This window comes from Pan troglodytes, chromosome 5 (assembly GCF_028858775.2).
Source record: "Pan troglodytes isolate AG18354 chromosome 5, NHGRI_mPanTro3-v2.0_pri, whole genome shotgun sequence".
In the NCBI taxonomy this organism is placed as follows: Eukaryota; Metazoa; Chordata; class Mammalia; order Primates; family Hominidae; genus Pan; species Pan troglodytes.
This window is the reverse complement of record NC_072403.2, coordinates 35,716,481-35,731,000: the sequence shown is the minus strand read 5'-3', so window position 1 is coordinate 35,731,000 and position 14,520 is coordinate 35,716,481. Positions and strand designations below refer to the sequence as shown.

The 14,520-nt window shown below is 46.1% G+C and overlaps 1 protein-coding gene and 1 pseudogene across 1 annotated transcript; one reads left to right on the top strand and one right to left on the bottom strand.

The window, feature by feature from the left end:
* The first annotated feature begins 2,307 nt into the window (after window positions 1-2,307).
* LOC471950 (large ribosomal subunit protein eL8-like) lies at window positions 2,308-4,755 on the top strand (annotated as a pseudogene).
* Window positions 3,845-14,181, bottom strand: LOC471948 (HLA class I histocompatibility antigen, A alpha chain). The gene is given in 8 exon segments (XM_063812288.1): window positions 3,845-3,921; window positions 4,072-4,108; window positions 4,521-4,637; window positions 4,762-5,037; window positions 5,627-5,726; window positions 12,975-13,165; window positions 13,399-13,668; window positions 13,800-14,181. Coding segments are annotated over 8 exon segments (1,359 nt in total). The 5' UTR covers window positions 14,098-14,181; the 3' UTR covers window positions 3,845-3,851.
* Window positions 14,182-14,520: the final 339 nt, after the last annotated feature.

The window sequence follows — 14,520 nt, the reverse complement described above, 5'->3', positions numbered from 1 at the left end:
CAGGATTAACTGTAAGTAGAGCTACATAGACTGGTGGTCAGATAGCCTGCACTAGTTCCTAACCTATGTAACCTACCGTCTATGATCAAAAGTAGATTAAGAGAAGACATGGTTGAATACTATTGCTGCATGCAGTCTAGGCCAGCACAGCAGCCAAACCTAATGTCACTTCTAGAACTGGAAAAGACTGATATAAAGGGACAGAAGGAGGAATAGTGGCTGAGGGTAAGTGAATAAATCAAAGGGTTATGTAATGAGGAAAATTCAATATTAGCTTATCTCCTCAAAAGTGGTGTGAGCAAGAGATGTTGTCTCTTAGGTCAACTATAGTGGATGCCTAAAAGGGTGAAGCTGTATGTCCCTGAGACCATTCTTGTTTTTGGAACCTGTTAAGATTGAATGGTGTCTGCAAAGCTGAGTGATGTCATTCTGGGAGACATATTCATACAAGAGGATGATAAACTGGCCTAATTTTGAATAACCGAATGAGACTTGGATAATATGCCAATGCTTCTTTACTGTTATAATCCTTTTCGTATGAAAAATATGTGGTCAAAGAAAAGGGGGTAATATGAGTTATCACAAAAACATTTAGTCTTGTCCCTGGTTTCTCCTAAAAACCTTAGAATCTCTTGAGTTATTAGAGTGTCTTTAGAATACTGAGGAAAGGACTCTTGGCTGAGTGGATCCTGGATACCTTGAGAATGGGGGCTGGCTGCCACAGACACATACCTATGATGAGAGGGTTGTCTTTTTCCGTTTTGTGTTGCTATAAAGAAATGTCTGAGACTGACTAATTTATATAAACAAGGTTCATTTGGCTCAGGATTCTGATGTCTGGAAATGTTTGAGCATTTAATGAGGGCCTCAGGCTGCTTCCACTCATGGCAGAAGGCAAAGGGGAGCTGGTATGTGCAGAAGTCACGTGGTAAGAGAGGAACAGAGGGAGTAAGAAGGTGCGAGACTCTTTTAACAACTAGCTCTTTTGGAAACTAATAGGGCAACAATTCATTGACTCCCGAGAGAGGGCAGTATCTCTCTGTTCATAAAAGATTGGCCCCCAAGACCCAAACGCCACCCATTAGGCCCTAAGTCCAACATTGGGGGTTAGATTTTAACATGAGGTATCCGGGGATAAATATTTATATCATTGCATCCTGTCCCTAGCCAGCCAAAGCTCACATTCTTCTCACATTGCAAAAGACAATAATCTTCTCCCAATTGTCCAAAATGTGTTGGGTTGATCCAGCATCAATTCTAAATTCCAAAGTCTCATCTGAGACTCAAGGTAAGTTCTTATAGCTGTGCACCTGTAAAATTAAAAAAAGTTATTTACTTCTAAAATATTAATACAACAGTGGTAGAGACATTTCCTATACATTTCCATTCCAAAAGAAATAAATGGGCCAAAAGAAATGAATGCAGTGTCCTCACAAGGTTGAAACTCATCATGGCAGACATTAAAACTTAAAGCTCTAAAATAATCTCCTTTGACTCTATATCTTGAACCCTGAGCACACTCGCTGGTGCAAGCAACGGACTCACAATGCCATCTGCAGCCTCATATCCGTGGCTTTGGTGAACATAATCCATATAGCTGCTCTCATGGGTGAACATTGAATGCTTATGGCTTTTCCAGGCTGAACTTGCATATTGCCAGTGGCTCTATGATTTAGTAGTCTTGGCAGGGGTCCTGTTCCTGCAGCTCCACTAGGAATTGTCCTGGATATTAAATTTCCCATTTAAATATCAGTTCCAGTTTCAGGTCATGTCTTTGCTCACACATATGTGCATAGGCTATTACAAGCAGGCAGGCCAAATCTGGAATGCTATGCTGCTTAGAAATTTCTTCCACCAGATACCCTTATACATCACTCTCAAGTTCAAAGTCCTACAGATCCCTAGGGAGGGGGAACAATGCCTCCAAGTTCTTTGCCAATGCATAACAAAAGTGACCTTTCCTCTAGGTCCCAATAAGTTCCTCATCACCATGTGAGACCTTATCAGCCTGGACTCTATTGTCCATATCACTATCAGCATTTTGGTCACAACAGCTTAACAAATCTCTAGGAAGTTGCAAATTTTCCCCCATTTTCTTGTCTTCTGAACTCTCCAAACTCTTCCAACCTCTGCCTGTTACCCAGTTCCAAAGCCGTTTCCACATTTTCAACAATTTTTATAGTAATACCCAACTCCTGGTACCAATTTTCTGAATTAGTTCATTCTCACACTTTTATAAAGAAATACCTGAGACTGGGTAATTTATAAAGAAAATAGGTTTCTTTCTTTCCCCTCCCACCATCCAAGATGCCAAAAGGAAAGAAGGCCAAGGAGAAGAAGGTGGCTCCAGCCCCTGCTGTCGTGAAGAAGCAGGAGGCCAAGAAAGTGGTAAATCCCTTGTTTGAGAAAAGGCCTAAGAATTTTGGCATTGGACAGGATATCCAGCCCAAAAGAGACCTCACCCACTTTGTGAAATGGCCCTGCTATATCAGGTTGCAGCAGCAGAGAACCATCCTCTATAAGTGGCTGAAAGTGCCTCCTGCGATTAACCAGTTCACCCAGGCACCAGACAGCCAAACAGCTACTCTGCTGCTTAAGCTGGCCCACAATACAGACCAGAGACAAACCAAGAGAAGAAGCAGAGGCTGTTGGCCCGGGCCAAGAAGAAAGCTGCTGGCAAAGGGGACATTCCCCACTAAGAGACCACCTGTCCTTCGAGCAGGAGTTAACACCATCACCACCTTGGTGAAGAACAAGAAAGCTCAGCTGGTGGTGATTGCACATGATGTAGATCCCATCAAGCTGGTTGTCTTCTTGCCTGTCCTGTGTCATAAAATGGGGTCCCTTACTGCATTATCAAAGGGAAGGCAAGACTGGGACATCTAGTCCATAGGAAGACCTGCACCACTGTCACCTTCACACAGGTTAACTCGGAAGACAAAGGTGCTTTGGCTAAGCTGGTGGAAGTTCTCAGGACCAATTACAATGACAGATACGATGAGATCCGCCGTCACTGGGGAGACAGTGTCCTGGGTCTCAAGTATGTGGTTTGCATTGCCAAGCTCAAAAAGGCAAAGGGTAAAGAACATGCCACTAAATTGGGTGAAATGTACACTGTTGAGTTTTCTGTATGTAAAAATAATTAAAATAATACAAATTTTCCTTCAAAAAACAAAAACAAAACAAAAACAGAAAAGAGGTTTAAATTGGGTCATGGTTCTGCAGGCTATACAGAAAGTATGATTCTGGCATCTGCTTATCTTATGAGAGGGCCTCAGGGAACTTTCAATTATGCTGGAAGGTTAAGGGGAAGCAGATATTACTTACATGCCTGGAGCAGGAGGGAGAGAGAGCAGGGAGGTGACACAGATTTTTAAACACCAGATCTTGTGAGAATTATCACAAGAATAGCACCAAAGAGATGGTTCTAAACCGTTCATGAAGGATCCATCCTCATGAGCCGATCACCTGCCACCAGGCACCACCTCCAAAATTAGGGATTACAATTGAACATGAGATTTGGGTGGGGACACAGATCCAAACAATATCAGAGGTCATGGTGGACATGAGGATGGGCTGGTCTCCCATTTCTTACCTGTTACCGTAAACATAGACACATTCAGACGCTTTGGCAGAAAGAGAAGCCAGAGGCCCTTAATGTCACAAAGAGGAGGCATGAACAAATCTTGCATCTCAGTCCCTCACAAGGCAATCTTAGAAAAAACATAGTCATGAACTAATCCAGGTCAGTCACAGTAAGTGGTGACACTGAACAGCCCACCACAACTTGAAAAATTCCAAATCAAAGAATCTCCAGAGCCTAGTTGTGTCCCCTCTGCCCAACTCCTCTTTCACTTCAGGCCCTCTAAGGTGTCACTTTTACAAGCCTTGAGAGACACATCAGAGCCCTGGGTACTGTTCCTGTTTGGGGTGGAACAAAAACAAAATCTGGTCAGAGCCCACAGGTGATGTGACTAAAGGAGGAATTTTGGGGTGGCTGAGCTCCCCCATGGGCTCCTGTCTACACTATCCCAAGGATCTCAGGGATCACTCTTCCCACCCCTACCACACTTACATGAAGCCTGAGCATAGCTGCCTCCTTTTCCATCTGTGGAAAGAAAACAAACTGTGAGAGGCCAGGGAGGAGGCAGGGCATGAGATCCTAGAGGAGTTTCCGGAACTGTGACTGCAGACCCAGGTCAGGATCAGAAAAACCGAGGGAAGAGGATGTGTTGAAGCTGGACCAATTGTCCTCCTGAGGTCTGTCCTCAGCAGGGACCTTCCCCTGACCTGTGACTGCTGGGAGTCAGGTTCCCATGACTACAATCAAGGTGATAAATTTGTCCTTCATTTTCACAGGTGCTTTACAAAAGAGTAAGTGTTGATAGACAGGGCCTCTGAACAGGGTAAATGTGCGTGGAGATGATGCCTCACAACTAGGCAAGATATGAGCCAACTCCTACCTGGGGCTTGAAATCCACCAATGGGAGAAGGAAACTCAGAGCTCACCCCTTTCCTACCTGGGATCTTATTCCTCCACATCACAGCAGCGACCACAGCTACAGTGAATACAGCAACTAGAAGAACCAGGCCAGCAATGATGCCCACAACGGGGATGATGGGCTGGGAAGACAGCTCTAAGAAAGGAGGTGAACGTGAGGGGCCCTGACCCCCAGGCCTCAGCCCTGACCCTGCTTAAAGGCTCCAGAAGGACTTCTGCTTTGCCTGAGAAGAGACATGACCCCTCATTCGTCTCCTTACCCCATCTTAGTGTGAGGGGCTCAGGCAACCCCTCGTGCTGCACATGGCATGTGTACCTCTGCTTCTCTCCAGAAGACACCACTGCAGCTGCCCACTTCTGGAAGGTTCTGTACCGTGCAAGTCTGGTCCCCACAAACTCTGCATCCTGAATTTGGTCCTCCCCATCCCACTCCTGGGTCAGTGTGATCTCCAGAGGGTAGAAGCCCAGGGCCCAGCACCTCAGCACGGCCTCATGGTTGGAGATGGGGTGGTGGGTTACCTGTGCCTTTAGGGGATCTGAGGGCAAGAGGTAGAAAATTCAGGCACTTTGCATTCCTCATGAGACACAGCACCCATGTGACCATCCTGAGAATGGACGGGACACCTGGGGTGGGGAAGGGAGCACAGAACCCAGACAGCATTCTGGACACAAGCACCTGGGATAATCTCTTATTCCTTGGAAAGTTCTAGTGTCTGAGGCGGAAACAGAGATTTCTGGTCCTGACCTGAGTGGAGGCCGAGGGACTCAGAAGAGCTGGAATCAGACCCCCCCACACATTGAGTATGAGGCAGAGAACAAGGCCTGAGAGGAAAATTCCTGGTGCCCAAGGCTGCTGGGGGGTCAAAGGGGACCGCGTATCAGTATTCCAGGGATTGTCTTCCCCTCCTTTCCCGCAGAGACTTCATCCGTTAATTGTCCCAGAGCGCAGGGCGGGCCCTCAGTCACTCTCTGGTATAGGATTTATAAACCCAGGAGGACTCTTCTGCCTCAGGACAAGAGGGAGAGGGATATTTTAGCGTTGGTCCCATTTTCCTCCCCTTCTTTTGGAAGGTGGCTCAGGGATATCTGCAGGAGATCAGGGAGGCGCCCCGTGGCCTCTGGTACCTGCGCATTGCAGCCTCTCCTTCTCATTCTTAAGGCCTTTGCTGAGCCACTCCGCCCACCTTCCGGGCAGGTAGGTTTTGAGCAGCTCTGCATGTTCCTCCTCCAAAACATCTGAGCCGCCTTGTCCGCTGCGGTCCAAGAGCGCAGTTCCTGGTTTAGGACGAGGTAACTGGCGCCATCGTAGGGTATGTTCATCCCCGCGCGAAGAGGCTCCGGTCCGGGTCCAGGTCGCAGCTGTGTATCCACTGGAGGTGGGAGACCCTGTCCCCAAGCCCACGGTCAGCCTCAGCCACTGAGCCTCAGCCACTGAGCTCCTCTTCTGCCCCGACCAATCCCCCGGGGATTTGGGCCTGAACTGAAAATGGAATCGGGTATAGGCACCTGGGGTTCTTGTGTCGAGGGTCTCCACGAGTCCCGCAGCCTCGGGGTGGGTCTCCGATTGTGCTACAGTGGGTAGCACAATCTTGGTAGCCCCTGAATGGTCACGAATCTAATTTGTAAAAGAGGTGATTTTTGGCCCCATTATATATAAATATGTCTAAACCCATTGCAATTAGACTCACAAAGTTAAGTTTTACTTTCCCAGACTGTGTATCTGTGACTCTGGTCTGTTGTATTTTTACAGTATCTTTATTTCATAGCCCTGAGTTTGTGTGTGCGAGTCCAGGACATCTCAATACAAAGCACAATGTATTACCGTATATTGCAACCAGGAGCCTGTACAGAATTTAATTACCTCGGAATTGCAAGTGCTTAATGCAGCCAAAGTGCCCTTCGCCAGTGCTCATGCACTCCCTTTATTATTAATTTTTTTATTTTTTATTTATTTACAGACAGGGTGTCACTCTGTTACCCTGGCTGAAGTGCAGTGGCACGCTCATGACTCACTGAAGCCTCGACCTCCTTGGCTCATGTGATCAATGCTCCTCCCTCAGCCTCCCAAGTAGCTGGCACCACAGGCTTGTGCCACCACTCCTGGCTAATTTTTCTAAAAATAATATTTGTAGAGATGAGGTCTCCCTACGTTGCTCTGGCTGGTCTTGAACTCCTGGGCTCAAGCAATCCTCCCGCCTCAGCCTCCCAAAATGCTGGTATTACAGGCATGAGCTATAATGGCCGGCCCATGCACTTGCCTATTATTATGAATTATTCACATCTAAGCTATGTGTATATTTTATTGAGACATTTGGTATTCTTTTTAACCTTTTTTTTTTTTGAGACGGAGTCTCGCTCTGTTGCCCAGGCTGGAGTGCAGTGGTGCAATCTCGCTCACTGCAAGCACCGCCTCCCGGGTTCACGCCATTCTCCTGCCTCAGCCTCCCAAGTAGCTGGGACTACAGGCGACCGCCACCACGCCTGGCTAATTTTTTTGTAATTTTTTAGTAGAGACGGGGTTTCACCATGTTAGCCAGGATGGTCTCGATCTCCTGACCTTGTGATCCACGCGCCTCGGCCTCCCAAAGTGCTGGGATTACAGGCGTGAGCCACCGCGCCCGGCCTTTTTTAACCTTTTTATCTTAGAGAGGCAATTAGGTTTTAGACAGCCCCACAGAATGCATTAAAGACCAAGGTGCAAGTAACACTGTGCCAGGCTTTGCGGATAAATGCATTAAAAATCTATAAAACACTGTATTTAAGTCTGAGAATTCCATCGCTTTAGAATTCTTTCTCTCTGTTCCTTTACCTCACCTCCTACTTCTCCAGCCCTTCTCTCTGTTCCTGTCATCCTTCAGGCCCTCCTCTCCCCTTAGTCTCTACTACTCTGTCACTACTGAATTGTGTCCCTAGCTCTGTCCCTCGCCTGCTGCCCATGACTGTTCTCCCCACAAAGGTCAGCAATCCTGCTAATGTGAGTCAGATTGTGTCATTTCTTCACTTAAAAGCCTCTAATGGCTCCATCTTACTCTCAAGAAGCCTCTAGAATGGAAGGCACAAGCACAGGGGCTTTGGGTTGTTTTGATCAAAGTTGTGTCTACAGAAAATAAAAGTATATGTGCCACATAGTAGGCACTAAGTTAATTTTTGTTGAATGAATGAATGAAATATAATTGTGTTCAAAATTGTATCGCACAAAAATCATGAAATGGAAAATGCAAAGCAAGTTAGGAAATATTTGGTTTTATGCAACTACTATGCATATCAGTTCATGAATTCATTCCGGTGGAGAAAATGTCATATACTTATCCTTTGAATCTGTTTATTTATTTCCTGGTAGTACATAACCAATTACCACAAACTTAGTGGCTGAAAACAGCACCATTTATTTGTCTACATTTCCTTCATCAGAAATCCAGGCCTAATGTGATAGACTCTTTGTTCAGAGTTTCGCAAAGCTGTATCCTCATCTTAAGATTGGGGTTCTCCCCCAAGCTTATGTAGAGTTTGTTGGCAGAATTCGGTTTCTGGCAATTGTAGGATTAAGGTCCCTGTTTCCTTCGGGCTATCAGAGTAGACAGTGGGGAGGGCTTCTAATTCCTATTGGCCACCAGTGTTCTTTCCCCATGATCCCTCCGTTTTCAAAGCCCAAAGTGGAGGAAGCCCCTCACGCTGAATCCCTCTCACACTGTGAGTCTCTATTCTCAGGAAGAACCCAGTCCTTTTCACAGCTTACCTGATTAGGACCGTCTAAGCAGGATAATCCTCATCTTAAAGTCAACTGACTGGGGACTTTAAATATATCTGCAAAACCTCTTCACAGCAGCACCTGCTTTAGTGTCAACTGAGTAACTGGGGTAACCTGAGTAACCAAGGGTGGTTATTGGGGTGTCATCATAGAATCAGCCTAGCATAGCCTGGATCTTCCTTTCGTGTTTAAATAGAACATACAAGTTGAAGATCAAAAAATAGATCATTGTTAATGATAATAAAATATATCTTATATAGCCATGGAAATTTTTATTAAATATGAAAAGCAAATGACATGTTTAATATCTTATAATGAATTTAGAGCAAATGAAAAAGTTCAGTGATTCATCCTCTCTTGTGAAGCTGTATTAGTTATCTACTGCTGCATAACAAGTCACCTACAACTTAGCAGCTCAAATCAACAAATATTTATCATCTCCCACAGTTATCCATGGTCAGGAATCCAGGAGAAGTTTCTCTGAATGCTTCTGGCTCAGGGCCTCTCACAACGTTGCAGTCTAGTTGTCTTCCAGGGCTGAATCATCTGAGGGCTCAAATGGGGCCAGGGATTCACAAGACACAAGAATCTCTCACGTGGCTTTTGGAAGAGGCTTTAGCTTCTTATTGTCTGGTCCCAGGAGGACTCACTTCCTAGTCACATGGACCACAGGCCTCCTTATGACACAACAGCCAGCTTCCCCCAGGGCTCATGATTCCAGAGAAAGAAAGAACCAAAGTAGAAACTTCAGTGAGTCTTATGTTCTACACCCAGAATCACAAACTATTATGTCAGCATTACTCTATCAATTAGAAGTGAGTCATTAAGTCCAGGCCACACGAACAGGGAGGGAATGAAGCTGCACTTCTGGAAAGGAGGAGTATCAAAGAATTTATAAACATGTTAAAAGCAAAATTAACATTATTGTTTCCGGGTTTTGTAAATCAAATACTTCTTGTATCTGACTTTTTTTAATACTTTAAAATTCTCTTCTGTAAAGTTGATTAAATATTTGAGACAGAGAAAGAAGATACAACAATATCTCAGATTTTTTTTGTAAATGCCTTTAATATTAATGTTCTCTTTGATAAGTTGCAACAGAGTTGAGAAAATACAGTAGCTAAATTAAAGTGTCCCAAGACTTTGGTGCCATACAATAATGCCTTTACAATCATAACTATGTTTGTTTTTCTTCAGAAGTTTCTAATTTGGTTTAAGAATGCCCAAAATGCCAATTTTCTTACTCAAGCATCTACGAAAATATTTGCCTAATCAGGGTGCTTTGCAGTTAGAAAAATGTGAATCTCACACCTCTGTCTATACACTAGCTTAGCATCATGACAATAATTTGTTTGGCTAGGGTAGGCAGAAATTGTTTACTCCAATCTAGGAACAAGATTTTTCAGTAACTGGCTATTCAGTGGGCATCCTATGAAAGTTTAACATCTTTCACTGTGTTTTTTAATTAGATGTGGTAGAAGTGATTTGGACTCCAGTATGATTCTGAAAAACACTGTTCTTTCGTGCTGCTATCATTGCTGTACAAGCATCTCTTTCATGTTTTCCATTCTTATTGCTATTTCATCACTAGTTATTCCTTTATGTCTTTTCATTTAATTTATTTTGCTCAACAATGCTTTTATTTTTTTTACTGTGTAAAAGTTTAATCCACTTGTATGTGTGGTAAAATGTGAGCAACATATCAAATTCTCAAATTCTTTGCAAGATACAATTGCCTTGCACATCAGATTGAACATTGTATGCCAGACAATGTAGAGAGTTGCCAATTAGCCCAGGATCAAATGACCTCTTTCTAGCCAAGGCTGTTTTTCATGAGATCCTGGTCCTCTCTGTCACATGACTCTTTACAATTGGCTGTGGCTTTGTTTTAACGTGTGTAGTTATTGCTAAGGATCCTTGAGATGAACTTTGGTATTTTCTTTTCTCTTTCATTTCAAATAATCAGTCAGGAATGGCACACAAGGTGCATTTTGAAAAATGACACTTTAAAGATTTGTGGGCCAGAAATGGTGGCTCATGTCTGTAATCCCAGCACTTTGGAAGGCCGAAGTTGGTGGATCACCTGAGGTCAGGAGTTTGAGACCAACCTGGACAATATGGTGAAACCCCGTCTCTACTAAAAATACAAAAATCACCTGGGTGTCGTGGTGGATGCCTATAATTCCAGATACTCAGGAGGCTGAGGTAGGAGAATTGCTTGAACCTGGGAGGCGGAGGTTGCAGTGAACTGAGATCACGCCACTGCACTCCAGCCTGGGCAACAAGAGGGAGACTCCATCTCGAAAATAAATAAATAAATAAATAAATAAATAAAGATTTATGATCAAGTAACTTAACTACCTGGACATCCCCTCCTGGCATAAAAAACAAAACCTATGAAGCCACCCTCAGCTGTTGTCCAATTCTGTTCCCCAAAAGGAACTTCTATCTTGAGTCTTGTATTTACTATTCCTTTTCATTGTCTCTAAAGATTTTTACAATAAGTATATATATATCCAAATCACAGTTTGACCTGCTTTTTTTAACTTCTCTGTACAGAGAACTCACACAATGTGCATTCTTCTGTGATGCTGATGCATGTTATGTGTAGGAGAGTTATCTCTGATGTGGGAGGGTGCTGTTCATTCACTGTTGCTGCTAAAGTTTTACTTTTTATTATTATACGACAATTTTGTTAATTCCCATTGATGTATATGTGATTGTTTCCAGTTTTTGCCATAAACATTGGTGTACATGTCTCCTGGACACATAGCCAAGAATGTCCCCAGGGTGTATGATCAGGAGGCAGATGGTGGGATTATATGATGTATGGACCTTAATCATACTAGATAAGGCTAATTTGATTTCTCAAGTGCTTGTACCAAGAATGGGAAAGAGCTCACGTTGCTCATGTGTTCTGAAAACATTCAGTTGGAGGCAGAAATTAAATGTTAAAAGGTACTGTCTTGGCTATAGAATCACCCTAGGGATTTTTTCATATTCCATTAACAACTTCCTTTTCTTTACTTTTATATTATAAATTACGGCATTATACTTTTAGCATAAAGTTCAAATAATGCTTCCTTTTGGCCTAAACACTTGGAGTTTATGAAAAAAATGGAGGGAGGGAGAAAGCTCTGAGGGAGGAAAGGAGGAAAGAAGGAAGGAAGGACAGAGAAAGACAAAATTTAAAAATGTTCAAAAAGAATAGGAGGAAAGGGTTGGAAACAGCAAGTATAGCTAATGTTATTAAAATGCAAGGGATTAAAAGATATGTAGAGAATATCCATGGAATAATGGAAACTTAAGAAAGCCTTAATAGTTATCTAGTGCTGTGTCACAAACTACCTCAAAATTTAGTAGCTTAATAGAACAAATATCTGTTAACTCAAAGAGATACTACAAACACAAGTAAAATAGATTCTGTGGGGGTGGCAGAAGTTGGATAAAGAGAAGGATTTTACAGGTTGGAATAAGTAAGAGTTATTGATATGCAGATGGAAATAATTTTTAGTCCAAGTCCTTCAAGGAGCAGATGCCAAGATGAGCTTAAAGTCTGCGACATCTTATGAGGGGACACACCCCTAAGGGAATATGGGAAGTGAGCCAGAAATCCCTGGAAAAGGCAGCAGACCACGATGCAAGTGTGACCCCAAGTGCTGGACAGAAGGAGAGAAAGTTTGTTCGACGCATCCTAGAGCACAGGCAATCTAAGGAGAGTTGAGCAAGGCCGTGGAGGAGTCTTCCAGCTACAGTTGGCCATCAGAGGAGTCCCGTGTCTCCCAGGAATGGCTTGCCTTAACGCCTGCTGTGACCAGTCACTGGCTGGGAACAGCCCATGGGAAGCAGGGCTTTGCACCAATCCTGCTGAGGATGTCAGAGCACAGGCGCACAGCCTTGGGACATTACCTATGAGTATCACTCAATCCTTCCTTCCTGAGGGTTCTGGGCTCTTGAATATGAAACCCTCTCAGGCTGGGTTGCTGGATGATTCTGCTCACACTTACAACAGGACAAGGGGAACCATAAGGTCTCCAAGTGGATCTCTTATTTCCACACACACATCTCCTGCCCTCCTTGTGTGATAGCAGCCCTGCCTCCTCCTCTTCTCACCTGCTTGTGTCTGGACACATACTATTCAAACATCCCTGGGGGCAGCCATAATGTGTAGTTCCATGGACTCTCATTTAAATGTCTCCTTGCCAGGGTGTCCCCTTTGGGAAACCAGGACCTCCTCCCCTACAGAGCCCAGATATTGGAGATGAGAAGTGCAAAATCACCCTGAAGGTGAATATAAGGGTTTAGATATGGAGCCACACCTGCTTCTACTTCTTGGTTTTTGGACCCACATATTCTTTCCTTCTGTGAACACAGCACTATAGAGACACCTTTGATTCAATACATGCACCACATCCTGAAAGATGGCAGCCATTCCTCAGAGGGTTTCATCCAAGCTGGCACTAAGTTGTGTCTGTAGAGACCTGTCCATGACTCTGTGTGGCTGGCAGCCCCTGGGAGGTGCAGGTGGTGATAAGACCAGGGGATGCCATGGTCATGGCCCACGCTTCATCCCCTTCCCTCTGAGGTGTGTCCCGCGGGCAGGTAATGTACTGAAATTCTGAGCCAGTGGCTCAGGAATGCCAATAGTGATACTGGCTGAGGGTCTAAGAGTAGAGAGGAAAACCACACCACATCTAATAGGTGCCTATCCCTGTGAGGATGAACCTCCACCCCCCGGGCCGCCTCCCACTTAAGCTGGGTGATCTGAGCCGCCGTGTCTGCGGCTGTCAAGGAGCACAGGTCCTCGTTCAGGACGATGTAATCCTTGCCATCGTAAGCGAGCTGGTGATACCCGCGGAGTAGGCGCCCGTCCGACCCCACGTCGCAGACAGACATCCTCTAGATGGTGTGAGACCCTGGCCCCGCCCCCGCGGCCAGCCCCGCCCACCGAGCCCCGCCCCCGCCAGGACCAACTTGCGGGGATTTTGGCTGAAAATGAAACCGGGTAACGGCTCCTGGGCCTCTCCCGGGTCAAGGGTCTCCAGGTCCCGCTGCCTCGGCGTGGATCTCGGACCCAGAGACTCGGGGAGACCCGGGCGGTCCGTGGGGGATGTGGAGGGGTAGTGATCTCCCGGCCGGTGTCACTCACAGGCCTCACTCTGGTTGTAGTAGCCGCTCAGGGTCCGCAGGTTCACTCGGTAAAACTGTGCTTTGGCCTTGGCGGTCCCTGTCTCCTCTTCCCAATATTCCGGCCCCTCCTGCTCCATCCACGGCGCCCGCGGCTCCATCCTGGGACTCGTGGCGTCGCTGTCGAGCCGCACGCACTGCGTGTCGTCCACGTCGCCCACGGAGAGGAAGCGGGGATCCGCGTGGCCGGGCCGGGACATGGTGGTGTGGAAATACCTCAAGGAGTGGAAGCCTGGGAGCAAGGAGGGGGCTGAGACCCTCCCGACCCTCCTCCCGGCACCGCAACCGGGTTCCTGCGCCCCCGCCGGGCAGGCCCCTAGCTACTCCCCACAGAGGCCGTTTCCCTCCCGACCCCGCACTCACCTGCCCAGGTCTGGGTCAGGACCAGGGCCCCCGAGAGCAGCAGAAGCAGGGTTCGGGGCGCCATGACACCATCCTCGGCGACTGGGGAGAATCGGAGTCCCGGTGGGTGCGTGGGAACTTTAGAACCGGGACCGCGGCTACATTGATTGGCTTCTCTAGAAACCCGACACTCAATGGGAGTGAGAACTGGGGCAGCCCGGTGAGTATCCAGGAAGAAGGACCCGACACAGGTTGGGAGAGGGAGAAGAGAAACCCTGCGGAGATGGGGAATCCCCAGCGCTGGGCCTCCCCAGTCCATACACCGCCTTTGGGGCCTGAGATCCTGAGAGTCACGCCTGAGGCCCTGGGACCTCGCCCTGACCCCGCTACTTCTGTGCCAAGCGCTCTGTCTCAATGTTTCCCTGAGTCTTGGCCCAGGAGCTGTCTGAGAAACCAGGGAGAAACCCTCGGAATGGGCCCCGTCCCTCTCTCTTCACTTTGCATCACGGAATCCCCGTCCCAGAACTGGACTCCCTGCCTCCTACTCCTTACCTGTCCCCGTGGACTCTTCTGGAAGAAAAATCACCCCAGGGAGCTTGTTGCCAGAGAGTGAGCTTGCCCTGGGAATGGAGGTGTAGAGACAGGGTTTTTTGTTGTTGTTGTTTGTTTGTTTTTTAAATCTGGAAAAGTTGTGCCTGAGTGCATGAGATAGAATAGAGACCAGTTTGCTTTTTGTTTATTA